This window comes from Oryza brachyantha, chromosome 9 (genome assembly GCF_000231095.2).
Source record: "Oryza brachyantha chromosome 9, ObraRS2, whole genome shotgun sequence".
Classification (NCBI taxonomy): Eukaryota; Viridiplantae; Streptophyta; class Magnoliopsida; order Poales; family Poaceae; genus Oryza; species Oryza brachyantha.
Genome location: NC_023171.2, coordinates 14477466 through 14505143, shown reverse-complemented (window position 1 = coordinate 14505143; position 27678 = coordinate 14477466). Strand labels below are relative to the sequence as shown.

Sequence of the window (27678 nt, the reverse complement as noted above, 5' to 3'; positions counted from 1 at the left end):
TCTGCTGGAGCTCAATTTTTACTCTTCATCCTCTATTTCTAGAATGGAGAATGAGATGGATGAGCGGTTGGGGATGCTCTAAGAGCATCACCAATGTTTACTACCCACTCTAGAAATAAGAGTGGGCACTGCGTCAGTGGGTATTAGTTGTTGTTATAGCCATAATGGTGAAAAAACAAAAGTAGGTAGTAAGCTGGATTCCATCATCACTAGTTTGGGAGAGAAAGATGAGAGAAATTATTGTTTATTCCTTATGACCATGTAGTAAGCATATTACCTGATATTAGCTAATTATCACTTCCACAGTATATATAACCTGGAAGTAGTAATATTTTATTTCTTACTATCCAATTTAACTATACATTGTGGATGCCCTTACAACAGAAACTCCCACCCGTTGCATTCTAATAAGAGCATCTGCAGGATAATGTTAATATTTTACTTTTCAAAAGTTTATATTGGTTTTATATAAAAAAATATTAGGTATAAATTTATGCCCTCCTCTAACAAAAATCTAAAAATAAATAACTTGTATTAGGAACATATATTATTATTGCTCTAATTTAGGACACAAGTGATTTAATTTTAAACATACGTAAATATTAGAAATGTTTTTAGAAATTTATCAAAGATATATTTTCTTTCTCAGTTTCCAAATTTTATTTTTAGTGATATATTTCATAAAGATGCTCTAACGGGACGAATAAAAACCACACGCATGGCTTCACAAATCCCTCAACTCTCCTTCGTATTTCTCTCACACTCGGGCTAGTAGCTGCTACGGACGGCAGCTACATGCGCTGATGCGCCGCACCATCCCTGTGCCCCGCTGCCACGCCGCTCGTCCCGGCGCCGCCTGCCGCGCCTCCGAGCCCGCGTCCCTTCTTTCCGTTCCCACACCACCTGTTAGGGGGAGGAGGGGAATCCCAACTAGCGGGATCTCCAGCCGGGGTTGTCTCCCATCAGCGTTGCCTTCCACCAGCGTCAGAGTATCCTCGTCACAATTCCTTATTGTTTTTCTTTTTTTATTGGTAACTCGATCAAGGAAATATACGATACTGTCTGGTATCATCTGGTATCATGTGATACATGCATCTCTTAAGTTGTCTTTGTCACATGGTGTCATGATACCATCTGACACCAGATGATACTAGTTAGTATCAGCGGCGGAGGTGGCATGGGGGCTGGGGGGTCTTCAGCCCCCACTATCAGCACCGATCCCATAGAAACCCCCCTAAGCTCCCTATAAATTTTCTCCATGGTTTCGTGGGATGGGGATAGAGTTCTTCAGTTTGTGGTTGAAGGTACAAGATATAATTAGTTGGACCGTTATGAAAAGAAGCCTAGCAAATTTATTTCCTTGGCCTAGCCCACTTAGAACACAACCATCAACATTCAGCCATTCATTTTCATCTGTTTCTATCCAAACCGTCCATTCTTATCCATGAGGAGAGCCCGAAATCGAGGATCGGATTCTCCATCTGGAGTTGGCGTCACCCTGCCTACATATCCCCAGCGGCTTGCCCCAGAACCCGGCATTGGTAGTCGACGGCCTGCTTCTAGCTCTAGGGACGGTTGCCGTTCAACTAGTCCCCGCCGACGTCGCCTTCCTTGTAGTGCTCAACGGCGGCGTCCTCGTTCCAGATCGCCGTTGTTGTCGATCGTCAAGGCATTGCCGGGGTGGCCGCCGTTCATCCTGTCCCTGCCAGCGTCGCCTTCCTTGCAGTGGCCGGCGGCGGCACCTAGGGATGGAAATCCGGGTACGGATACCGGGTACCCGCCGGGTACCCGACCCGATGCGGACGGGTACGGGTACAAATTTTTACCCGCGGGTAGTACCCGTACCCGACCCGAATCGACACGGGTATGGGCATGGGTATTTTTTTTCACCCGCGGGTAACCCGTTGGGTACCCGAGTGTAGCACACATATTGAATTTTGGTTAAAAACTAATTACTTTATTCATATAATAATATTTGTGATGTACTCTCTTTTAGCTGAAAACTATGATGTGACCCATATCTTGAATTTTCTATGTGTGATGTAATATTGAATGGTTGAACGGAACATCATATAATGTGCTATGCGATGTTATTATTGCTATTATTAGTTTGTTGTATTTGTTGGAATATTTTATTATGAGCAATATATTGTATTTGTTAAACTACTCATGTATGATACAATATTATATTATGAGCAGTATGTTTAGTTTGTTGCATTTGTGAACGGTTATTTTGATGTGTTTTCGACAAGTGAAATGACATACCCGACGGGTACCCGATACCCGCTCGCTACCCGATGGGTACGGGTACGGGTATTAAATTTTATCCGTGGGTACGGGTACATGTAGAAAATTCTACCCACGACCTTTGAGTTGGCGGGCGGGTAATTGCTCTACCCGCCTCGAACCCGACCTGTTGCCATCCCTAGCGGCACCCTCTTTGTCCAGCTCTAGTGGTGACTGCCGGTCATCTCGTCCCCACCGGTGTCACCCTCATTCCAATGCTCGACAACGACGCCCATGTTCTAGATCGCCATCGTTGACCTTCGTCCAGCTCTAGGGGCGGCTGTCATTTAGCCTATTGTTGACGTAAAAAATATGATCTGACGTGTCACACACGAAGGCATGGGAGTCAATCCTAGACAGCTCCAGTGCAGGACCTAAATTCTTAGAGGATCCGCGGGTATGCCAGTTAGTTTGATCCTACAACTGACAAGATGAACGGTAAAACAAGTCGATCGGCTACCGAGCCGATAGATAACTAATAATCCAGCCGATCAGATGTTGATGCTGCAACGGTTAGCCGATAGGATAAACGATCGGCTGTAAAAAGCTTGGATCGACTAGAAACTCGATCGAAATAGACTTGAAATAAATATTAGACCAACATAACCCGCCAAGTCACTTATTAATCTTAGTCGATCGGACAAGCCCTATAACTAGGTCGAACTAGACATACAAAGATTGGACTTAACCAAGACAGTATACAGTCGAGCACGATATGATTATAGAAAACATGAAGATCGATAAGGCTAATAAATAAACCGACAAATTACTTAGAATAAAAAATGAATCATATCTTACGATCGGTTAAAACCAATTTACATGTAATTCTCATAAGCCGATGCAATATAAATAACTGCCGATCTAACTAAATCAAGTCGATTGGTATAGAAATAATGCAGTAAAACAATCGACTACTCTATTGATGTAAATATGATGAGCATGTAGATCGGCAAAAATCATCGGCTATAGACGGCGGACAAACAACCAAGATCTATAAAATACCTAGCCCAGATTGCTAAGAATAATCATAGAAGATCGGACTCAATCGAGACAGTTTAAAATTAAACCTAGCAATGTCAAAATAGATAGTAAACAGATCTAGATTGCTATCAAGCCAATGAGCCGATGACTGGTAACTTATCGGCTGGTACTCTGATAAAACAATTAGTAAAATACATCAATCTGATATAAACCATCTGACAAACGCAATTTACTAGATCGGATTTAACCGAGACAATACTAGATTGAATATGTCAAATAGCGAATATCAAACCAACATAAATCGTCCAAAGTGGTTGACCAGATTAACTCAATACACGAAAGTGATCTAAGTTAAAACCGATACGATAACTAGCAATCGCGTAATTAGATTAGAAGATCAGATTGAACCGAGACAGTTCTAATCTAGCCGAACGATTACCGTGGCCCGACGGAATGTAGGACTTACCCCTCCGTCGGAGATCAAGACGATGCAGCCCCACGTCAGGTGACAAGTTCCGCCAAAGTTAAAACCTTGGTTAGGAGGGTGACGATGCACCGAGAGTAATTGATCTATTGATTGATGTAGATGAAAAACAATGACCCTGGACATACATATTTATACCATCGGGTTGAGGCTAGGCCGTGTTGGACACGAGATACAACTCCTAATAGATAAAAAGAAATAACAAACTCCTAGATAGATTCTATCTCTAATACAGAAGTCCCGATCGGACTCTAACAACCTTAGAGATAAAGAAAAAATCTAAACTAACTCTAATTAACAGATAAAATTAAATTACACGGGCTCTGATTATTCCCGAATCTATCTGTAACATTCTAGGTCCAATCGGACTCTATTTCTTATCCGATCCATACTCCATCGGCTGATTCCAAGTCGTATTCCGCCTAGTCTTCTTTCCGATTGACTTGTTTCCTATTTGATTCGGTTTTTAATCAAAGATTAATCTATAGCGGTGATTTGCTAAACTCTGACGTTAACACCCGTCCCTCCCATCATCGCCCTCCTTTCAGACCACCCCGCCGCCGCTATTTCTTAAACTACCGCTGTCGCCATTCGCCTGTCATCACTGCGCCTGCACATTGTCATGCGATTCATGGATGGTGGATAGAAGGACCCGTCAGAGGTTCAGTGTTCCCCCACCAGCATTGACAAATGCATTTCCTCTTCGACCAAATTTTCATCCCTTCTCTCCATCTTGTATACCTACGACCATCAATGATAGCCATGTCAATAGGTCTAGCTCTCCTACGATCATACTTACGGATAGGAGCTCGAATCATCGTAACATACAAGATATGCCCTCTCCGTATTCACACATACAGAATTGGTACATGCACTGAATTTTTTTATAGACGTCTTACATACTTTGTAATTGTATATTGATTCCATAAGACATTTAGAGACAAACATGTATTTTACTTCTTGTAAATTTGTCATGATTTTTTCTGCTGAAGCATTTTGAACCCCTTTACTAGATGTCTACTATCTATATATTGTTATGGGGGAAGTGGGATGGCATAACCTGGTTTTACAGAACTTATATCCTGGTTTAGATATGTAATAATGGCAATTTATCCTAGTTCAGCTAATGTCTAAAAAACTGAAATTTGTTTATTTCAAGGGAAACAGTAACCCTACCTGGAGGGTTTATGAGCTACTTTCAGCCTAATATGTCTCAAAATTTTCATTTTGTGACGCACCTGCGCAGTTCGCTCCAGTCAATTGTAATGGTTCTTCACCACCGCTAGCGGAGACGGCCACGCCACCCACACGTCACCCACACGTCATGTGAACCAAAACCCCGTCAATGTTGACAACGATGATGACAACGGTGTCGTTCGTACAAAATCAAAGCTAAGGCCATGTTTAGTACCCAAAAACTTTTTCTAAAAACATCACATCGAATCTTTGGACATTTAAATAAAATATTAAATATACATGAACATTAAAACTAATTATACAGTTATGGAGGAAAACGTGAGACGAATCTTTTGAGCCTAATTAGTAGATGTTTAGCCATAAGTGCTACAGTAACCAACATGTGTTAATAATAGATTAATTAGACTCAAAAAATTCGTCTCGCGGTTTCTAGGTGAAATCTAAAATTTGTTTTGTAATTAGGCTACGTTTAATACTTCAAATATGTGATTGTACGTGTTGATATGACCTTTACTCTAAAATTTTTTGTGAACTAAAAGCAGCCTAAATTGGTTACAAGTAGAAGACATTAGACTAGTGAGTTACCATTTCATATTTACTTCTAGTACATTGTGAGTTTGGTTGCACAACTCTATTATATATTTGTATTTTTGTAGGTGAGCGCTTGGCTGAACAATTCAATGTACACAATTAATGACAATGATAAGAAGACTGGAAAATATTGGGGAGATGTTGCCAAGGAGTATAAAAAAACCACAGAACAAAATAGATGGGGAAGCTCAAAACAAGCCAAGGAGCTTTGGCACAAAATCGAGAGCTCGGTTAGATTTGTTCCAAGGGTGTTGGTTGAAGGTAAAGAGGACATATACCCGTGGTTATTCGGACCAAATGTGGATTGACATGACGCAAAAGTGGTTATTTGAGCTATTTTTCTCTCAATTTAACTTCAACTACCATTATGGCACACGCAGACTGTCTGGCTAACTTCGTTATGAAATTTCTTATATAATATCAAATATAATTTTATATTATATTATAAAATATAAATATTAAAGTGGCAATATAGTTTTAAACTTGAACCTAACTTAGATAAAACTTTTACATTTGATGCTCCACTCAAAGTAAAACAGTGACTCCTTTTATATTATCTTAATAACAACATAATAGATCTAAGAAAAATACTAAAGTTGTATAAAATTTATGGCATAATATATGTTCTTTCCTCCGTCTTCTTTAATCACGTAGCTTTCATATATATTACTTATTTGTGATTGTCTATGAATTTTTTTATATAATATCAAATATAGTTTCATATTATATTGTAGAATATAAATATTAAAGTGGCAATATAGTTTTAAACTTAGACCTAACTTAGATCAAACTTTTACATTTGATGCTCCACACAAAGTAAAATAGTGACTCGTTTTATATTATCTTAATAACATAATAGATCTAAGAATAATACTAAAGTTGTACAAAATTCATGGCATAATATCTCTTCTTCCCTCCGTCTTCTTCAATCACATATCTTTCATATATATTACTTATTTGTGATTTCAAATAATATAGCGTTCACTTATAAAATAAATTAAAAAATTTTAGGCATATGAGATTATTTTTTTAGTTTAATCTTGCACGATATCCTCGTAGGATCAGACAGCGTCGATTCAAAAAAAATAACCCCAATTTTTTCCCTTTCCTCGACCGATTCCAAAAAATATTATCTTTTCTTTTTTATCTCTTATTTTCCTTCTACTGTTCAATCCAAAAAAAACCTAATTTTTTCCTTTCCTTGGAAAGCAGCCCCGATAAAAAAAACCCTGACTCTTTCCCTTTCCTTGTCATATTCAAAAAAAAAAATTATCTTTTCTTTTTTTTATCTGATCCTATAGACTATTTTTTTCCTTTCCTTGGAAGGCAGAAGCGCTGATAAGAAAAAAACTGTTTTCCGTTTCCTTATCCGTCCAAAAAAATATTATCTTTTCTTTCTTTTATCTCTTATTTTTCTTCAACGTTCGATCTAAAAAAACCTGATTTTTCTCATTTCATTGTCTGATCCAAAAAATCATTATGCTTTTATCCAAAAAATTCAAAAATCATGTTCTTTTTTTCTCCTAAAAGAACTCCTTGCCCGATTAAAAAATTATTATTTTTTTCTCTTATTTTTCTTTTATTAATATAAGATTTTTTAGCCCGTGAGAATAAACGTGATGACTTCTTTTGCTATTAATTATATATATACTACCTCCGTTTTTCATAATGTAAGATGTTATAATAAGTCGTGTTTAAAGTTTTTTTAATAATAAAATAAATTATAAGCAAAATAAATGGTCAAATACATTAAATTATTCAACGTAGAGAGTAATAGATATTCCTCTCGTCCCTTCACCGGAGCGTCGCTTTGATGAACGCTGGAGAACACCCCGGTGTCGTGTCATCGAGGAGAAGACCGTCATGACTGTTAAGCCAAAGGTTGCTACAAGCTTTTTAATAAGTTTTTTTCTTTTTTCTAGTGTAACAGCAAGCCTATGGATGCAGCCGCCTGGCAGGGCAGGTATGGGCGCATGTCCTGTTCGGCTGTTCCTGTTCTTGTTCTTCGCCAGGTCAGAAACAGAGACAAGAAAAGAAGATCCTCTGCTTTGTCCCAGTGTACCATCTTCTAGACTAGATGGTCCTTCACTCATTCCCCCTGCATGAGCAACACATACCCTGCCTCGTTTTAGCAACGGATTTCGTCCGTATGCACATATAATCTTCCTCGTCTGCGTGCTGTTGGCTCGGTCGTTGCGCGCGGCCACCAAACAGTATCCAAATCCGACGCGGATACGGATATCAGTGTCCGTTTCCCATCTGGATGCCAAACCTGACAACCGGGTTGCTAAACTATTTTTTCTATTATCTTTATTATCATTATATCTACTGTCTATTACTTATTATAAAAGCCAATACTGTTTCTGCCGATAATAGTTTCCTGTCTCGCTCTGTCGCGTTAGGTTAGGGTTAGGATTGATTCCGACGAGCCGGAATCGCTGCAATCTCGCGGCCTCTTTCACGCTCCGACGTTGAGCGGCTGCAGGCTGCCCAAGAGCTCCCTCAGGTTCGATGCATTTTAATTCAATGCTCGTCATATTCTATTATATCAGATCGATCGCCATGGAGTCAGACAAATGTGAAACTATTCAATCAAATTGGAGTAGGTTTTCACTGAACAATTTCTGGTGGGATTAATTGGCTTTAGACGGAGACATCAATTCATCAAATGCATATCTATATACTCTCACAACTTCATTTAAGCCAGATGTTTCTTTCTTTTTTTTTTTTCAATGTGTGAAGCCACTGTGAGTCTGGGATGATGGCGACAACAGCTACGACGACAAGCAATGCTGATCAGCAAGATCACAGGAGGTCGTCTAGGACCAGGGTGGATCCGATTCCGACAACATTCGAGCGCTGGTTGTTCTTCTTCCTCACGGCGATGCTGGCGGGCTTGTCGGTTTATTGGGTGTTCGTAGCAACGACAAACCCGAAAGATAGGGCTCTCACCGGTTGTGTCGCGATGCTAGTGTCCTGCGTCACGCTCGGGCTGATCTGCTACGGTATATGTGGCCCCGTGTTTCGTAGTAACAACAGCACTGGAGTCCATGAGGAGGCGCCACAACAGATAGACATGTGCTAGATAGATAGATAGATGGATCACGGACTCGATCGCCGTGTCCTATTTGATACTAATTGACACTTAATGTTTTGTTGATCGCAGGTTTTTCTTTATTATGGTAATTTTATTTATGTTCACGTTCAACAATATATCAGATTTTGAGGAGGATTCATGTTTTGCTTCTGTCAAGACTCGTATAGTAAATCTATTATCAGAGGTCATTTATTAGCTTTGAAAAAACAAATGATATATTTATAATAAAAATTTATATATACATCTGTAGCAATCTAAAAGCAATAAAAGATAAACTACAATAAAAAAACCCTGAAATCAATCTTAAATTTAAAGTTAAAATTTCAAATTTATCTTATAAATATAAACGAAAAGATAAGTACTTCTACGATAACACAACTACAGAAACACTTAAATACGTCGAAAATCACTACCGGCTCCTCGAAACCTAGTACTATTAATAGCACTTAGACACCCGACTTGTCAAGACATCTACTTCTACTACGAGTTGTTTTTGCTCGGCAGCGGTACAGCCTTATACTGCATTCGTCCAAGTTGTTGTTGTCCTTTCTGATCTGAGAAATAGAATAAACATCATGTTACTTGCTGCTGTCGCTTGGAACTTTGTTTAATAAGAAACGACAAATGGCTTACTACCCTGACTGCCATTTGTTCATATAATCTCTTCTTTGCATTAGTAGAAAACATTTGCACAAGGCAACTGAAGTGATGATATCCTCGTTTCATGAAGCTGTTAATAGCCTGAGGTCACTAATTAGGACGGGTGTTGCCGTGTTGGATAGTTGACAATGTTCTTTTGGTTTCCTCCTGAGTTCTTCTGTTGTTTTGTGTTTAGCTACTATTGATACGAAGATATTCGATTTTACAACCTCTGATGGCTCATCGACGTGATACTTATTTTTGATACGGATGAGGCAGACTCTTTTAGTTGGGAGTAGATTTTAAACTCTCAAGTCAATGTCTCCTCGTTTATTTTATTTTATCCAAATAATCATCAAAAATTTTCAAAAAAAATATAAAGATAGATATATCACTATACAAACATGTAAGTTCAAATATGACCTCCACAGTCCATAACAAATATGACTATAAGTATACGTAGCGGCTCACCGTGCAGCACGGCGACAGCGTCGAGGTCAGCACGAATAACTACTACTGTGCCATTGAACTCTAGCATTTGGCCCCGTCCTCTAAAGCTCTAATCATGTGGTTCGCACTTTCGAAATATTGGAACCAATTCACCCGAAAATTTCTTTTTTGGGTGAATCAACATAATTTATTTAAATTTGGTCAAATTTCTTCAAAATTCAAATTATGGACAAAAAATATTCAAATAGCAGCATGGGGACAGTGTTGAGGTGGGCACACATGATTACTCCACTAATAAGCTTTATGTTTGCATTGTACATTATCGTAAAGTATACCTTTAGCATGTCCTCTAATCATGGTGTGCAATTTCGAACCATTTCGCTTGATTTTCTAGTTTTTTTATGAGTTTAACCAAACTAGTTTAAATCCAGCCAAAGCCTGTTCAAAATACAGAATTATTCAAATTTCTACTATTTCGATAATTTCATAGTTATCGGTCAACAGAATATTATTTTGGCTTTCTGAAATGGCTACCTGCCTCTAATAATGATTATATCTATGTTAAGTTAAACATGATGTTATGATGCGAGTTAATGTTTTGTAATCTATATATTTCTATCACTTAAAAACGGAGTCATCTATCCTCTTCTCCACCACACTGTCACACAAAAAACATTTTCACTTTCCCTCGTAAAAAGGAAAAAAACTGGGTGCAGAAAAAGGAAACTTTCTGTCCAGCCTGTGGCAAAAGTAATACTTTTCCCATTTTATAAACTAAGGAACCTGGTGAAAAAAGCAACCCTATTAATAGGAGGGCTGGCTCGGGGCTGTCTCACTTGACCTTTCTCGTATCAGCAAATAGCTAGCTAATTGAGTTAATGTAAGGATTAAGGTAATTGATTAATACCATCCGATTCTAGCTAGCTAATTGAGTTGTACCCTAAGCATTTTACGTTCGATTGAGACCCTAGAAATAGAACGCTCTTTGACGAGAAAGCCGTCTAGCACCTGTAGCTGGCTTGCTTCACGCCCCGTTGTTTGCTTACGAGGTAGCGAGCCAAGCCAGACGTTGTACTTCTAGAAAATTCAACAAGAACAAATAGAATAAATGATTTCTTAAAAAATAATTCTTTTATATGTGCCTGCTCAGGTAGTCCATCGTCAATTACATTCGCATGTTGCATGTTCCAATATTTAGATATTGGAAAGCGAACTCCCTTAATTAGGAATTTCATAGATAGAGAAGGACGGGAAAAAAGAGAGAGACTGACTAACTACCCGGATCAATGCTGATTGACGACTGAATAAATAGCCGGAAGCAACAACTGCACGAGAGAGAAAGAGCGGATCCAACTAAGGAAATGCAGTACCTGTTCTGCCGGAGCTAATCATGCAAAGCTAGCGTAGCGCCAGCCGTCGAAGTGAATGAATTCGAAAGAACGAAGAAGTAAGGAAATGAGACGACTCTTTCTTGAACAATTTCATAAGCAGATCTTCCCCCCCACACCAATCACGAGTTTTTTTTTATTCCTCTCGTATATCGTCGTCACGCCCTTAATGATAGGTTTTGAAAAAGATTTTTCATGTCATTCCCATTTAGGTTCGATTCGGATCCCTCTGTTGTTTCCCTTTCCTCCCGAACCTTTTCCTCGAAATGATAAAGAATCTGGTACACTCGAATTGTATTATTTAAGTGCTTATTGCTTGCCAAAAATCCTACTTCTACAATTGGTAGGTCACCGGGTTATTCAAATAAGTCGTGTTTTCTGTGCTTTTCCCATGTTACAACTTCCGTACCAATTCGATCGATCCGGAATGGATCGGTTAAACATTCTATTAGGGAGCCCGGTCTTGACTCTTCTGTGTGGTATTCATTCTGGTTCGGCTCTTGGAATCACATCCAGCAGTGGTTGGAACAGCTCGCAAAATCCAACCACTTCACCTACTTTATTGCCCCCAACCGTTTCCCGTACCTCTATAGAAACAGAAGGGTTTCATGTTCTTTCATCGATTGGGTATTCCTCTCCTTTTGTATCTCTTTATCCAATTTCGGTTTCGATTAGTTCACAAGATTGAATGGCCAAATCATGGAAAAGCCGTTATTCGATTGTTTTAAAAGAATGTTGAGCCGGGCCCGGGTATGTAAGTTCAGCGATGTACAAACAAGGATTGATTTTACTTCCGCACCTAGGTTGGGGGGTAGGTGAAGGTGGGGGGTTCTATTTTGGAAGAGGAATAGAATCTCATTCATGTGTTCATGCTAACAGAAGAGCGGATCCAATACACATAAGACTCTTTTATCTTGAAATTCCGAATGTAAATGATTCAAACCGTTGAAGTATTTTCTTACCTGTTGTATAGAAGTCTTCGTTTCAGTCCTCCTAGTGGCCATTGCTCCTAGTATGAGTAGTTGTGATGGGCTGCGAGTTCCCCTTGAGGGGGTGACGAGCCTTTAGCATCCAGATTGGGCAATACGAGATAGATTGATTTACTTCGAGGATAGTCTTTCTTTTCCAAGCGAGAAAGTGCAAGTGTTTCTATTTTCACAAGTGAAGATATTGAAAAGCATATCCGAAAGCAAAGAAATATTACCTGGGCGTACGTAGCCCTTCTTGTTTTTGAATCACGGAAATGCGGAGGTTTTAATTAGTGCTTACCTGCAGTCCACCCTTTCTTTGAACCTTGTCAATGATCGAATTTACAGATATGAACTGAGTGCCATTTGATGAGTAAGATCGAACAAGGGAGAGGGATATGGAAAGGATGAAGTAATGAAAGAGGAAGTCATTGCTAGTAGTAACGACTTGTCACGATCCATTGGTTCATATAGAATCCATGTCCTAGGTCTATCAAAAAACATTCTTTTCGCTAAGCGTATATAATAAAATAGAGTGAAAGGGTCCACCCCGAAACCAAGGGGGTACTAACTAACAGCTGAGTCCTCTCCGAACCGCAGGAGATAGTTGCCCATCATACGGCTCACCAACTTCACTTGCCTCTAAGGGGGGCTCGCTCCGGGCGGGTTCGGATCACTTACTATACACGGCCCTACGAAGGGGTTAGGAGCGTTTTCAAGATGATTCTTTCTTTGTCGAGACGAAAAAGGAACCCATCTTTTCGATTGAAAAATGTGAGTCTGTTTTGCCCACTTTATCCATCCCCCTCTATCAAAATGATCAAAAAGGCATTTAAAATGCTTCTTATTCCCGTGTTTGATCTTATCCATCTCTGCCCCGCTTCCATGTGGGCAGAGACCCCTGTAGAGAATGAAGAGGAGCCAAGGATCTTACTCTCAAGAGTGCTTCGATAGGCTCCACTCTCTCCCCTGAATAAGTCAGGCTCCGTTAGCCTGGGCTGAGATGGGGATAACGAGTCGACGATTGAAGCCCCCAACGTTCTGCCAGACACTGGACAGGGGTAAGCTCTGTAAATGTGTAGAGCCAAGTGTAGTGTGGTGTAATAGTAGGCACTTCTAGGCCCCTTCCCGGCTACTGGATCACTCCAGTGCTTCGGGTACTACGGACCCTCTGCCATCCATTGCAGCAGAGCCGTTTCATGAGCGGGGGGGCTAAGCGCAGTTCTTTGAATCAAAGGTTTTATGAAATCGAAATCGATTCTTTTTTAGATATCTGGATAGATGGATGGATCTATCTTTCTATTCAGATATCTTTTGCAATCAGCCCCAAATCCTTGATTTGGCCAGGAAACAAAGCACTGCTTTGGGCCCAGGAAGCGAAGGGAATGAGCTCGGCTGCTTCTCCTCCACACTTCTTTATTTCTCCGTGCCCCTTCCGCATGCGCTTCGCGCGCCATTGGCGCTTTGCTCTCCTCTTATTTCTTCATTGGGGGGTTCGGATGGACTTCGCCGTTCTTTCCCAACGAAAATGGAAAGGGCTGTATCACATCGAGATGTCGATTCGTTTTCCGCCCCAAATGAGATGGGGAATTAGTCACCTCTGTCCCTTCATCTTTATGAAAGGAATCGAGGCCCGGCCCGGCTCGCGTCGTTCCAACAACCGACGGGGAGCACCTCAGTATACGATCGCGCGCAGTAACTGGGAGTCCTATTACACCTAAGGCCAACTTCCATTCACCAAACCCAGGTTCATCTCGTGTAGTGATTGTGGACTCGTACAAGGATATGGAGTCGACGGTTGATGTATCAGACTCGACCCTGTCTTTCGTAGCATGCATTCCCATCTGTGTTGCAACTGATTCGGTAAGCTACGTGTCCGGTGCACGGAAAACTGCCTTCGGTCTCCCAACCTTACTCATGGCAACCTTCCGGCCGCCCAACGACCTATAACGCTAGTCACTACTCCCACTGGGGCTAGGAAGTAAGCCCCACAACCCAAAGCGGCGAAGAACAAATAGAATTTGCTACAAAAGCCGGCTAACGGGGGTATTCCTGCGTATGAGAACATTGTAATGGAGAAGGTCATAGCCAAAATAGGATTCGTTTTGGCTAGAGCGCCCAAATCCGCTATATATTTGACACGGGTTTGCCGTAATGCTGGAACTATGGCGAATGCATCTATCGTCATTGATGCATAAATAAATATACCAATTAGTAGTGATTGAATTCCTTCTATGGTTCCACATGAGAAACCAGTACGAATATAACCTACATGTCCAATCGAACTATGAGCTAGAGGTCTTTTGACTTTCGTTTGGGCCATGGCGGCCAGTGCTCCTAAGATCATAGAAGCAATGCTGCAGAAAAAGAAGATTTGTTGTAATGTACCCCCATAGGAAGCAACAATAGAAACACGTGACATATTTGCAGAAATAGAGATTTTAGGCGCAATAGAAAGGAATGCTGTCACCGGGGTGGGTGAACCCTCATAGATATCAGGTGCCCACATATATAGAGTCAAAAGAGAGATTGAGTCCGAGGGAGAGGGGGGTTTTCTTGGGGCTCGAGAGATTGAATAGATAGGGCCCCACAAGTTGTTAATTCGCCGCTGGGGAATTCACACAAAAGGGAAGGACTTATTCTCAACGAAAAAAGTGCTCTCTGAACCGAACATGAAAGTTGTTTTCCATCAGACGGCTGTTCACGTAACTCCACTCTCGGCTTGGATTATATATCCATTTGGTCCGCTCCCGGCCATTTCACACGCTGCCTAGCAGAGACGTGGTTATCTGAAGTGGATTCTCTCTTTTGTAGTAGATGCCGAACCTGCTGCTCAGTGGGCGGGCGCAGCAGCTACATGGACCCCTTTCTTTATGTTGTTGCCAGCGCTTTCCCGGGCCGAGCCGGAATTCTTTATTAGAACGTCGGCAGGCAAAGCCCGAAGGAAGGCAGCTATCCCCTCGGCCTTCTTCCTTTTCGATGAAAAACAAATCGACATCTCAATCTCCGAAAGCGTTTTCCTTACCCGGAAAATCCCCCCCCTTCGTCGAGCCTTTCCTTTAGTGGTAAGGGATATGCACTTTATCTGAACGTCGGCAGGCATTCCGGAATTCTCCTTTTTGGGCCCCGGGTGAACATAGGCTCAAACATGATTGGAGGGGTCCTAGCTACGCCATGCGTTCAATACAAAAAAAAGCCTCTGGGAAGCTGCAGGGATTACAAAAAGAGGGTGCTTTCCTGTGTTGCACTGAAAAAGGGACAAAGGAGAAGACGCTCTTCGACTTTCCTTCTTCCTCCCGCGCCCGCCTAAGCCCGGCCCGGCCCGCGTTAGAGGGGAAGATTAGCAAAGCGGAAAAAGACAGAGGGAGGGGGAGCTGCATCTTATTCTCTTCGCGAGAACTTCAGGATCGGAGAAGCATTCGGAAGGGGCGAGGCCTTCATTTCGTTGGCAGAAGCAGAAACGATCCAATCCATTCGGGGCTTCGGGGAACCCAAAAACGAACTCTGTTTACTTTTTTCATAGATAGATGATATATATAGGAATAATATATACATCCCTTTACTTTAGATGTCTATGTATCTATTTTTTAATCATCTCCCGATTATCTTTTTTTTCTAGTTCGCACTGCTCTTTCTCTCTAAATTGCATCAAAGAAAATAGAGAGAGAGCAGATGGATCCTATCCCCTATAACGAACACTCATTCCTATCTATTGATAGAAAATCAAGATCTTCGTCACGGACTTTGCCTTTGTTCTATTTTTTTTGAGGAATTCCTCATATCCAAGGCAGCTCCCCACAAACACCCCACCCATACGACTATGCCCTCTTTTGAATCGACAGTAGATTGGGCTTCATAGCTACTTTCATTCTAAAGACGAATATTAGTCAATAGGCAGGCTTCTTTCAGTAGCAAACATATTCATTTTCACCGGGCTCCGCGCACCTTTGGTACTTCAGGAGGGCAAGCTGTTTTATAGTGACTTCTTTCTTAGGGTAGGGCGACGAATACTTAAAATTCCGGAAAGGTCATTGGGTCGCGAAGCTAAAGCGAAAGTTGTAGAAAGCCGGGAGAAAAAGCGAAAGCTTGCTCGAAACGGCCTATACCCTAACCCTCGGAAGCGAAGACGCAAAGCGTCACTTTTCAAAAGGAAGGAGTGAGGCTGACTGAATCCATCCATAAAACCGTCAAGGAAACGAAGTTCGTTCCCTTTCATCAAGTGGGTAAGGTAGGCGAACCACTTAAGCTTTGCCTTAGACTGACGGAACAAAGCTAAGAAGTAGGCTGAATGGAAAAAGGAAAGGGACAAGGGCGGTCGTCGCTTGGCGCGAAGGCTGCTGGTTCGGTACGGTACTAAAGGTCCTCGGACTTCCAGGCGGGTTTTCTTTTGGGCTGCTGGGAACCCTTGGATCTCGCCAATACAGCCTCCTATGGTTTTCGTTACCGAGATATCTTTTCTTTTTTCCCAGGGATTTTTTGGGTAATCAGCTCCCATGCTGCAAACAGTCAAATCTGAACCTTGTCGCTCTTCTTTCCTCGTGGGCAGGAAGCACACCAGCAGCGTGCGTTGCGTGATTCCACTGTGTTTTTGCACTTGACTGGGTGGACAGTTGACCGGAAGATAACTTCGATTCGCCCGGCCAGCAGGCGGGCGGCGTGCTTATCTTGTGTGACAACACTACAGAGCGAGTAGCTCTTCTAGTCGGGCAGCTGTGTGACAACACTCCTGAGAAAGCGGCGCTTTTGTGTAACATGCTATGGTCTCAACGCCCTTACGAGGTAGTGATGAGTTTCACGCGCTCTAAGCCCGGCCCGCGCGCAGTTAGGAGGATTGGCCGCTATCTGAGCGGTACCACCCATCCTACCCTACTACCTATAGGGGGCCGTCCGTCCTACAGCCGCCCGAAAAGGAACTGCAGTAATCTTGAATAGGAATCCTACAGCGATAAAAAGAATCCCCATAAAAATACCACTAGATCGAGCACCAGTGATTTCGTATCCGGTCAAAATCTTGGCTAATTGATCGAAGTGGGTAGCTCCAGTAGACCCATAGATCATGGAACAAATAGGGTGGGTAGGCCCAACCACCACACTACACGTATAGACGCGAACCCCCCTCCTTACCGTACGTGCGACTCTCACCGCATACGGCTCGCACAAAGACTCCAAAATCCATCCCGAGCTTTTTATTCCACCTCTCCTCCCCAATCCTCGATCAAACTAGCCTTCCCCAGCAAGAAAACGTATCCGCACAGCACAGGCGCAACAAAGCGCTCATCGCTTGTTCTTGAGCGCGCAAGGCGCTCAAGACGGTGATTCTTGCTTCAAAACTAAAGCACTCCAGCTTCGAAGCTGGAGTTTGCAACTTCAAAACTACAGGTTTTAGCCCTCCTGCTGGGTGGGCGCTTCCTTCGTCTATCGTATGTCTCGCTTGGCTTCGCCCCGAACCAAGGAGGCATGATGGCGGGCGCGTGCGTGTGCCGACTGCAGAGACTACAAGCCGACGCCGGAAGCGACTCGCTTCTATTCTCGATTGGGAATCTCTATAGATCGTCTTTTTTCGACAACCTCTCTAAAACGCATACGAGAAAATTGCACTTCACGGCACGGCCAAAAAAAGAAAGAGCTTCGCTCGGTTGGCCCTCCTAGGCTTCCGCCTACTTTCTCTTCTCTTAAGTCTACAACAAGTGGGAGAGGCAGGATTCGAACCTACGTAGAAAACCTTCAACAGATTTACAGTCTGTCGCTTTTGACCGCTCGGCCACTCTCCCCTCCCTCGAACTGAGCTATTCCGATGATAAATCACCAGGATGACATAAGACAGACACAAAACCTACGTACCCATTACTTAGAGGATCCGCCAAGCCCAAGCCTGAAAGCAAGGGTATGATGACCACTCTCTGAAAGCTTAAAACTGGCCCCGACGAGCACGGAGACTAGTTGAGGTCCGAACGCGCACTCTTCCTTCGTTTCTTAATACAGAATTTATTTGTAGGGAATCCGGCCGGCCCCTCCGATTGCAAGACAGACACGTCTGCAACATGAGATCGGCAACTAACTGAACTGGGTCATCAGTCATTCTCCCTAACGGCTTCATTGTTCAGTAGTCCATCTATCCACTGATCGTGCCATATTTCAGTGGTACGACCATCTCCGATCCTACTAGTAAGAGGAAAGATAGATAGAATAGGGTGGGAGAGTAGGTTAGCTTCCAAGAGAATAAACACCTGGCGACTCGAAACATGATGCGCTAGGTTTCGATCAGTAATAGGCAGTACTTTCATTCGATTTTGTTACCACGTGCTTTTCTCATCATGTTCATGGCTCATTTATCCCTCAGCAATGAATTTCTTCCCTTTTTTTATGGAACTGCATAAATCGATGGATAGATTTTATCGATTGTTGGCCTCTCGCCCTCGAGAACGATAGGGATGGGTGCTAGAGCTGCTAGCTATGCTGACTTTGTATGAGCTACACAAAATGTTGGTGATAGAATAAGATGACCACCTTAAGGGGCCCGCTTAGAGCTAGATGGCCGATCACCAGTAGCATCTCCAGCTTAACCCACATTTTATCTCATTCGTACCGTGACAGAGCAAAGATATCCCCGAACCAAGATAGCCTATGATACCCAATTCGACGGATTGATCAAAACTGTTACAGACTCCGCGTTTGATTTCATGATGAAAGGCATTGATATTCTGACATTCTTCAACTGAATGCAGATGGCGTGAAGACGATTTGACAATGAATTTGCATTGCGCCTTTGTACCAGAGGAAGATTGTTCCACGCCTGGGCAGACCCGAGCATGGCCTTGATTCTTCTCTTATTTCTAGTCCCACGAACCCCTGTCCACGAAGCCGCTCCTTGGCTTGTTTACCTCACTTCCACCTATTCCGAGATTGCCTTGCCCATGGGGGGACACAAGAACACTTCTTTGGCACTCCCATAAGGGTTGGCTCCTCTGTTCATGAAAGACCTGCTGACCTGTCCTGCCCAGTCACTAACTAGGTCTCCTAAAGGTACTTTGTTCTGCTTCTCAAAGAAAAGGAAGTTTTCTAAGAGCTCCGAGGGTGGAGCATTAATCACCGGTTTCGGTCATGCCCTTGATTCTGATTTTTGGTCCCGAGATGCCTACCTGAACGATTCACATCCCATACAATCGACCCGAAGAGCATCAATGAGCAGGCCTACTAAATTGGCATAGAGATACATTAGCCGAGTTTGCTTACAACAACTGCTATCACTCTAGCATCGGAATGGCACCTTTCGAAGCACTCTACGGGAACCTTTGTCGTACCCCGATTTGTTGGGGTTGGCACGTACCGACCGACGGGGCCACAGAAGATGAAGGAGAGTGCCGAGAAGATTCCACTTATTCTAGATTAAAAGCTGCTCAGGACCAGGTACGCCGAGCACGATATTTGGGGTTTGCAGTAGGTGATCATGCTTGACTTCGGCTTGATCCTACAAAGGGTGATGCGTTTTTGAGTGAAGGATTAGGTATAGCTGACCGATACATCGGACCTTTCTGGGCCCATATACCCCTAGCCCTTACTCCCTTGTTTCGGTGGTTGGTCTCTACCTTTTTCTGTCCCTTGGCTAGTTTGTCTTCCTCTTCTTTCTATTCGAATAAGTGGGCCAATCTGGCTTTGAACCGGATTGCTATAAAGCTAACAAAGAATTCCCGCCCCCCTTGTAAATCCAATCCCGGAACTACAGCTGAAAAGGATCGTGCAGTGGATGTGTCGGGTTTGGATCGAAATAGAATCCCAGAAAACAGGGGGTGGAATATTAGACTTGTTCTGCTTCGATAGAGGTACTGTAAGTGGAATAACAATCATTTGGCCTCTGATGCTCAATCTTCACCAACTGACAAGTGTGACATCGGGCAACAAAGGGACAAAGTCTCCTTATAGTGAGAAGGGCCGGGCACTCAATTATGTTCTGCCACTCCAACAGAACAGTCAATCACCCCCCGGGGTGCTTTCATCACCCGTGTGAAAAGAAAGAAGATAAATTAGGCCATTTTCCCGAGAAAGACTGCCTTCTCTCAGGCCAGCAGTCTTATACTTATAGTCGACTGCTCTATGACGATCTGACCTCTTTCCTGGGCTCTGCTCGCTCGTCTACGCTCCGACCAATTCAGTAAAAATCGAAAAAACGATGTTTCCTTGAAAAAGTCTAAGAAATAGTAGTAGTAGTCAAAAAGTGCACTTTTTCCATATTTCGATTTATAGGGATCCCTATCTTTATCTCTATCCACAGAGATACCTATCTATATAGAGAGAGATTTTTTTTTAAATTGATCTAGACTATCCTCTATCCGGATAGATATGTCCCTATGAGCGACTAGGCCGATCTTTTTTTATATGTTTTGGCCAGGTCCGTTTCCGCTCCGAAGAGGAAGGTTTAGATCTTTCAATCTTATGTCGTGAGGGATGTGACCTATGTTAGGTCCATAAGATACCACAGCTTTTAGTGTTCTATGATTCACCTCCGAATAATGAGTAGGTAGTTCGATCCTTTTGATTCTTATCTTCCTAGTAAACGGGGATCCGGAGCAATAGGTCGAATTTCTATATAAAGAAGACTTGTAAACAAAAGGACTTATTGCTCTTTTTCGGTTTTCCGCTTCCCCTATTGTTCTTATCAATTCCTCTTCCTCCTTCCTTCTTTTCAATAAGAAGAAGTATTTGAAATGAAACAAATTCCTCTTCATTCTGTTGTGCTCAGCGAAGGAACTGCCTAAGCATACTTTTGCGGATCCAAACTTCTTTGTTCTTTCGAAGTCTTCTTCTTGCATATAAGAACGCAACTCTTGCAAAAACCAGGATTTGAGTAGTAAGCGGCATCCCCTCTGAGTTGTGAGTAAGCGGAACCATTCTGTTTTTGTTCTTCTCCAGATTCTGCCCGGTAGTAATTTGCCTATGATTTTTCCAACTGATATGTCGATATAGAAAGATCTCCTTATTTCTTCACCGCGGGTTCTCGCGTCATTTTCTTGAAAAGATATTAGATCACCGTGGGAAACTTTCAAATGAGTAATGGTTACCAGTCCATTATTCAAACAAACCCTTCGATGACTTATCGGCTGCCTTGCTTGAGGAAGAGTGTCACAAAAATGGAGACGAACCGGAATCACGTCCGATCTTGTTTCTTGATTGAGTAAAAAAGGGATATATGAAGTTCGTTCTCTTCCTCTGTGCATCTCCCTTATGGGTAAATCCCCATAATAAAGGGACAACTTTCGTGTAGTTTGTGATTTGATGTTACTGTTTAGATTTTCTCTCTGAGAAAGATTTCTTTTAATGGATTTCCTCTTGTTCCTCAATCTTCGGAGAATGCGGCGTTGGATTAGAGAAAGTTCTCTGTTCCGAACATTTCCTGGAAGTAGACGACACGTTTTAAATCTTAATGGCATATTTCGTTGAATCAGTCTTTTTCGCCACATCGCGTATAAAGGGAATCGAACCCAACTCTTCCACGAACCCCCCACGAATGGTCCTCCCTTAACTCAATGAACTATGAGAATTCCTTTGCCTAGTTTTTTTCTTTTCAGTTCTCATAAGTCCTTGATATACTAGCAGAAACTCAATACTTGACCGACTGCGTCACAGTGCTCAGGTAAAGTGGCAGTGGTTGAAAGCGAGCGGAAACGTCAGTGTTTTCTGTGCGTTACGATAGTAGTGGTGAAAGAAAATCCAATTCTAATATCTCAACGTAAAAGGAAAATCGTTTCACTTTGAAAGGAAAGACTCCAGCTAGCTATATGAGATCGAACTTCTTCCATCACTCTATCTACGATATTCATTGCACCATGATTGAAGGCCTACGCATCTTCTTTCAGGTATTTATTATTGGTTGAAGGCTCGCCATCACTGAACATACGAACAATCAACCTTTCGTCATTACTCCTTCGTATCTCTCTTTTCTGTTCGCCGGAAGGCGCACCTCCACTAAAGCTTTATCATAGTTCCTTCTCTCACCCGTAGTTCCGTCTTTTTGGTGGATCTTGCTAGTTACTCTCTTGAAGGTGAAACTAGGCCTACTACGGAAGGACTTAGTTCGCTAGGGCGATCAGTGAAACTTGGTAGGTATGGGCCGGGACCCCCCTGGAGGCTTTTTCTAAAGCTGCCCCCACGTAAGGTACCGGCTCGGCTTGAGCAATTAACAACAGGTATGGTTTGGATAGAGGGAGTAGCGATAGCGATTCCTTGTCGGTTTTTATGTTGTGAAGGAGGGGTACCCCTTTTGCAAAAGGGTATAAACTTGAGATTATTCCCTGAGAGCTTGTCCAGTACCACCAGTACCGATGGAACTCAATCTCATTTAGAAAACTTATCTATATATTTAAGCAACAGATTTAGCAAAGCACTTTCGAATCTGATGCGCTAGCCGCCCAGCGAGAAAGGCCCTCTTTGTTGCGGCTGTCCTATCCCTTCTGAAAGGTTCTACAAAGCTGGATGATTTTTAGTGCGGGGAAGTCATCAGTGGAAACGAGAGTGGTGAGCATATGTTACTTGATTGTTGACAATCTTTTCTATAAATGGCACCACCCGACTCGCAAACTTCACGTAGAAGCTTCCTTTCCCGGGTTATAGAGCAAATCCTTGTTTTGTTCAAAAGCTTAATCTACCCCTATGCTATGAATGAACAGATCCACGAGCTCTATCAATTAGAAAACTACTTTCGTGTAGGGGTAAGTGTAGTTACTGATTTCTATTGACTGAAGGATTGCTATTGCTGACATCTTCTGTGATGGAAGCCAAGGGAAAGGCCACCAAGAGATTCGGGTGGGTCGGCATTCCTATATTACCTAGTCGCCCGTTACGATATTCCTTTACGAGAATAGCCTACTTTCGCTTCTAAAGTTCCTTCTTTATACTTCACTGAAAAACACAATCCTATCCTTCCAGGGCTCGATCGAAGTCACAACATAGGCACCTACTGAACTCTTCATCAGGCGTCCATCTACTATCTACTACGTCAGTACTTTCGTTGGCATTACAACACACGTTGCAATGGTTCTGTGCTAAATTGATTCACGTCAGAAGAGGACCATCACATCTGCGCATTCCTTCCATTCTTTGGTTGGTTTTCCAGGCGCCTTTGTCGGTTTTCAAATTGAGCACCAACTGTGCTCCGAAAGTGAGAGAAGAGATCTGACTCACCGGCATCCACATCAAGAGAAACAGACGAAGCAGCTCAAGCAGAGCTAGAAACGGAAGCCGAACCAGCATCTTCTTCCTTTTTCCATACGGAGAAAGGTGCCTTCGCTTATAAGGCCTTTATTTTCTTTCTTTTATTTGATCAGGATTCCTTAGAAGAAAAGGGAAGAAAACCGTAGCGAAACGGTTGAACCTTAGCGATGTATTTTTGGTTCATTACAACCTGATCCTATTCAGAATCGGGGAATAGGAACGAAGTTGCTCGCCTAAAGAGGAACTACAATGATTCTTTACTTCGATCAAGAAAGAGCTTTCTCAATAGACGAGCTCAATCTCAAAGTGTGAATGAAATTATCAGCTTCATCCTCTTTATGAGCCTGAGATCATATGGGTCAACAATTCTAATTTATTAGTTATAGAAAGCCCTTCTCAAGGAAGTGAGCCACTCAATCTGAGCCAGCGGATTCTCATTCAGCTGTGCCGGTGCGCAAAGCAAGCACGCTTAGACAACGATGTCCAATCTTTGGTCTGCCCATTAAGGGCTGACTCCGCTAGGCAAGAGGACTACTACTGGGATTATTCTATTACTAATTGATGACCTGGGGGGCTACTCTTCTTTCTCCACTACAGATATTGACTGACCTGTTGATAGGATAGCGGGGGCAGTAAAGAGGAGAGGAGGAAAAAGAAGTAGAGTTAGGTTCTGTTCTTGTGTGTAAGCCCTCGGTCGATTCGTCTGCTCATTCACAGCGTATGATTCTTATCCAATTGCTTCTTCTGAAAACGCGGCGTCGGTTAATCTTTCTTATTCTCCCTTCGGGGCTCCTCATGTTGCTACTAATAGAAACAGTTCGGACCTTGCTCATACAATCCTCGGGACTACTATTGGTTAATCTTTGTCCTCCCTAGGGAAAGTAAACAAGACGAGACTTTTTGGGAAAGACAGGGTTAGCGCCCTTTGGTAGCCTTCCAGTTCAGCTACAGCGAGCTCTTCACTTGATAGAAGAGCGAGACATAGCGGAGGAAATGGTGCTTTGTCGATCCTAACTCCTTGCTTCGGAATGCGATTACCTACTTTCCGCCTCACCTGTCGATTAAAGAATTCAACCAACTAGTTGGAGATGGCAGCTTCGAGCCCCACTTTTTATATCCAGTCGTGTGCCTGCCTTCTTGGATATGTTTATTTCGATGAGACCGCTCTGATCGGGATCTGACTCCACTAATGTAACCGTTTTCGTACCATGTTTTTCACCTAGGGCCTACGCTTTTTGAGTGTAGCCTATCTTCGTGCTGGAATGGTTTTTTCTCCTCCCTGAGGTCGGACTGTTGCACCTGTCAACTCTGGCATTCCCAAGGCATCGCATATCCGGAAGGGAGCAAATACGATCAACTGTTATGGATTGACTTCTCCTGTTGCTTGATTCAAAACCTGTAACTCTTTTAGCATCTCAACATTGGCATGTGAACTCTCGAAAAGAAGAAACCAATTTTAAGGCATCTCCTCCCCTCGGTGCATATTATCATATAGAAAGAAACGTAGCGTAGCGATTCCGTTGCGTCTTAGCCATTCAACTGATGCGGAGAATCTCGTCTACTTTGAAAGTCTTAAACGATGTGTTTATCTGTCTTTCTGGAAAAAAGTAACCAAATTCGTCGAGTTCCAAAGTTTTGTTTTGATAAATCTAGTTTGTGTTCCGTTGAGGGTGCTCATAACTCTGCCTTTCGTTAGAAAATAGAAAAACCAACGGCAAAGAAAGTCTCATGTTGTGGGAAGGAATCCCCACGAGCAAAGCTCAGCTCGAAAGGGCTGAGTATGAGCATGCGCTGCTATTGCTTCAATATGAGGATCGAAAAAGGGGAATTATTTAATGGTACGCAGCTTTTTCCTTCTCCCGTGCTTCAAATATGTAAAGAATGGTAAACAAAGAAGAATAGCTAGGGGTCTGAGACCCTTTGGAATACACGAGATAAGCCATAAAGACGCCCAATACTTCTTTTCAAAGGAAGAAATGACAACCTTGAAAAATGGTTGGAGTGGAAAAGCTGAACCCTCTTCCTCACAGGTGGCTGAAACTTCATCCAACGCCAAGAAACCCAATACTCCTGCATGGAAATTCAATCCCTCACTCGATCACCGGCTTTAAGAGGATTCCCCCACTTAAGAATAAAGGGGCATAGACTACGAAAGGGCTACGTTCACTTGATGAACGGTAAAAGGTATTCTATTGTTGACTAACGTCAACTAAAAGCAAGGGGTTGGCATCTTACTTCCCGATGCCACCTCGACTGCTAATCCACTTGGTCCAGTCATCCCAGTCATCTACTATTTTCTGCCACTCAAATCCTGATGGATTGAAGAGGAATGGAGCGAATAGCCAAGTGATAACCAAGAACCACATTGATGATGCCAGAAGTATATAGGCAGTCGAATCCGTAGCAACATCACCATACAACTGATAGACTACTAGCAGTAACATCAGCTCAAGTCCTTTCACAAAATGGCTTCTGGAGTACATTCTGTAATTCTCAGCAAACCTTACATGGCGAACAACAAAACCTCTGCCAGTTGCTCTATATTTTGCACCACCATGGAGAATTGTGCGGCCAAAATAATGTGACTTGGTCCCAAGGTAGAAAGTGAAGAACACTGAACAGAGCTGAAGCTGCATGATTATGAAATCCCCCAGGGCGCTTCTGAAACCTCTTTCTAGTCCAATCCCCATAAACATTGGCAAGGCCATCAAAAGACCTAGCTGCACAATAGACTGAGATCCCATAGCCGCTTGAAGTGCACGATTCCCTCTCATCCGTGCTTGCTTCATAATTGCAAACTCAAGTCCACTTAATGCTAAGTAAAGTCTTCCGTACAAGAAAACATACACTATTATGACAACCATCTGCACAACATTAAGACAAGAACATGATAAAATATGCATGACGGCCAACTGTACAGTAACAAATATAATGCATGCTACTGCCCTATATACGTTACCATTGAGCTAATATAAAACCCAACAGTTGTAAAATAGCACGAAAGCATTCGGAAGAAGTCAAAGCGATGACCAAGCCTGTAGATATCTCTGCTGATTATGAGCTTTTCCTTCTTCAAATTATATAGCCAATATCCTCAAAGAGATAAATTTGATTAAGACCGACTTTCCCACTTGGATGTACTCATGATGGGTGACGTTTCCACGTCTTAGCGTTGAGTTGAAACCTGAAAACAATATTCAACTCCATGCCTTCAAGAGCATAAATGGGTAACAGCCAGAAATACATGAAGAATCACTTCTTTCGAGAATGTGCCTGAGCACGTGTTTCATTAAGAAGATACATGAAGAATCACATACCAGCAAAAATGTCTTCACTTAAATTTATACCACAGGAAGCCTTGCTAATGCCTCCTCTTGTAATGTGAAAAATCCTGTCGAACACATCAGGATGTCCATAGTGAAATCGTACCCTGCACAGAGAATGAAGTATGTCAGATACACAGCATTTAGACTACAAGTCTGATGCCTTCTGCCCTCTCAGACAGTACTGCCACACTTTATACCGTCAACATGCTTAAACTTGAAAAGCTTCAATGCAGAAAAAGTTTCAAGCAATGTAGATTATTGATCTAATCTGTAACACCTTATTTACTTGTAATCTCAGACACATGTTCATGTGCATTTTCAAGGGCAGAAAGAATATCCTTAAAGGGTCATCTCGCAATCTTTTTCTAGGGGATAGTCACCACAGATGCTCAGCAGATCCAACATCGTATTGCAACATATAAGACACTCAGTGTTTACAGTATGATAATAATGGATATTGTTTCATTCCAATATGACATAATAAAATGATTCATACTTACTTTAATGGATTAGCTAGGACCCTCTGTCCTATTGTCACAAAGCTGGTCTCCTGGTTCGACATAAACCATGCAAGTGACGACACACTACAATCCAGCATTCTCAGAAATTAGTTGCTGATTTGGGAACTAAGGTGAAGAAAATGCAATGATAACTGCAAAGTTTTCAACCTACCTTCCGGTAAATATGTGCTCACGCACTCCAAGAATCGTGGGTTGACGGACACCATGGTTTTCGTTGAATTCTTCCAGCAAATTCCGCATTTTCAAAGCTTCCTCCAAATAGTTGTCCTGAAGATAATTCGTAAATACAACACATATTGCAACATATATCATGACCTGTACCATAACCACTCAATTCACCTGGTTCATATCAATAGTTTGGAGGGCTTCACCCCGGGTAAAAATGATCGCATGATTTTTGTTTTTCAGGTTTCCCTTCACCTAATTTTGCTGGTCCTGGCAATTTTTTACGGTATATTTCCTTCACAGGATACAAAGTGTAAGCGCTATTGAGGTTGACATCATAGGTTTGGAATGGTAAAGACTTCTACTTTGTGGGTATGCCT

The 27678-nt window shown here is 42.4% G+C and overlaps 2 protein-coding genes and 1 non-coding gene across 3 annotated transcripts; all 3 read right to left on the bottom strand.

Annotated features, from left to right (window-relative positions):
* Positions 1 to 15839: 15839 nt before the first annotated feature.
* Positions 15840 to 22368, bottom strand: LOC121055315 (ribosomal protein S4, mitochondrial). Its single transcript, XM_040527499.1, has one exon. It carries the CDS (start codon positions 21534 to 21536, stop codon positions 20451 to 20453), a length of 1086 nt encoding a protein of 361 aa, XP_040383433.1. The 5' UTR covers positions 21537 to 22368; the 3' UTR covers positions 15840 to 20450.
* Positions 17770 to 17852, bottom strand: TRNAY-GUA. The gene has a single exon. It is a non-coding gene; the product is annotated as a tRNA-Tyr (tRNA).
* A 1088-nt stretch (positions 22369 to 23456) lies between the features above and the next one.
* Positions 23457 to 26556, bottom strand: LOC121055287 (callose synthase 5-like). Its single transcript, XM_040527310.1, has one exon. It carries the CDS (start codon positions 26187 to 26189, stop codon positions 25518 to 25520), a length of 672 nt encoding a protein of 223 aa, XP_040383244.1. The 5' UTR covers positions 26190 to 26556; the 3' UTR covers positions 23457 to 25517.
* Positions 26557 to 27678: the final 1122 nt, after the last annotated feature.

Excerpts from the sequence above, each read along its gene's own strand:
- LOC121055287 (XM_040527310.1), bottom strand. The coding sequence starts at position 26,189 with ATGCATATTTTATCATGTTCTTGTCTTAATGTTGTGCAGATGGTTGTC.
- LOC121055315 (XM_040527499.1), bottom strand. The coding sequence starts at position 21,536 with ATGTGGCGAAAAAGACTGATTCAACGAAATATGCCATTAAGATTTAAA.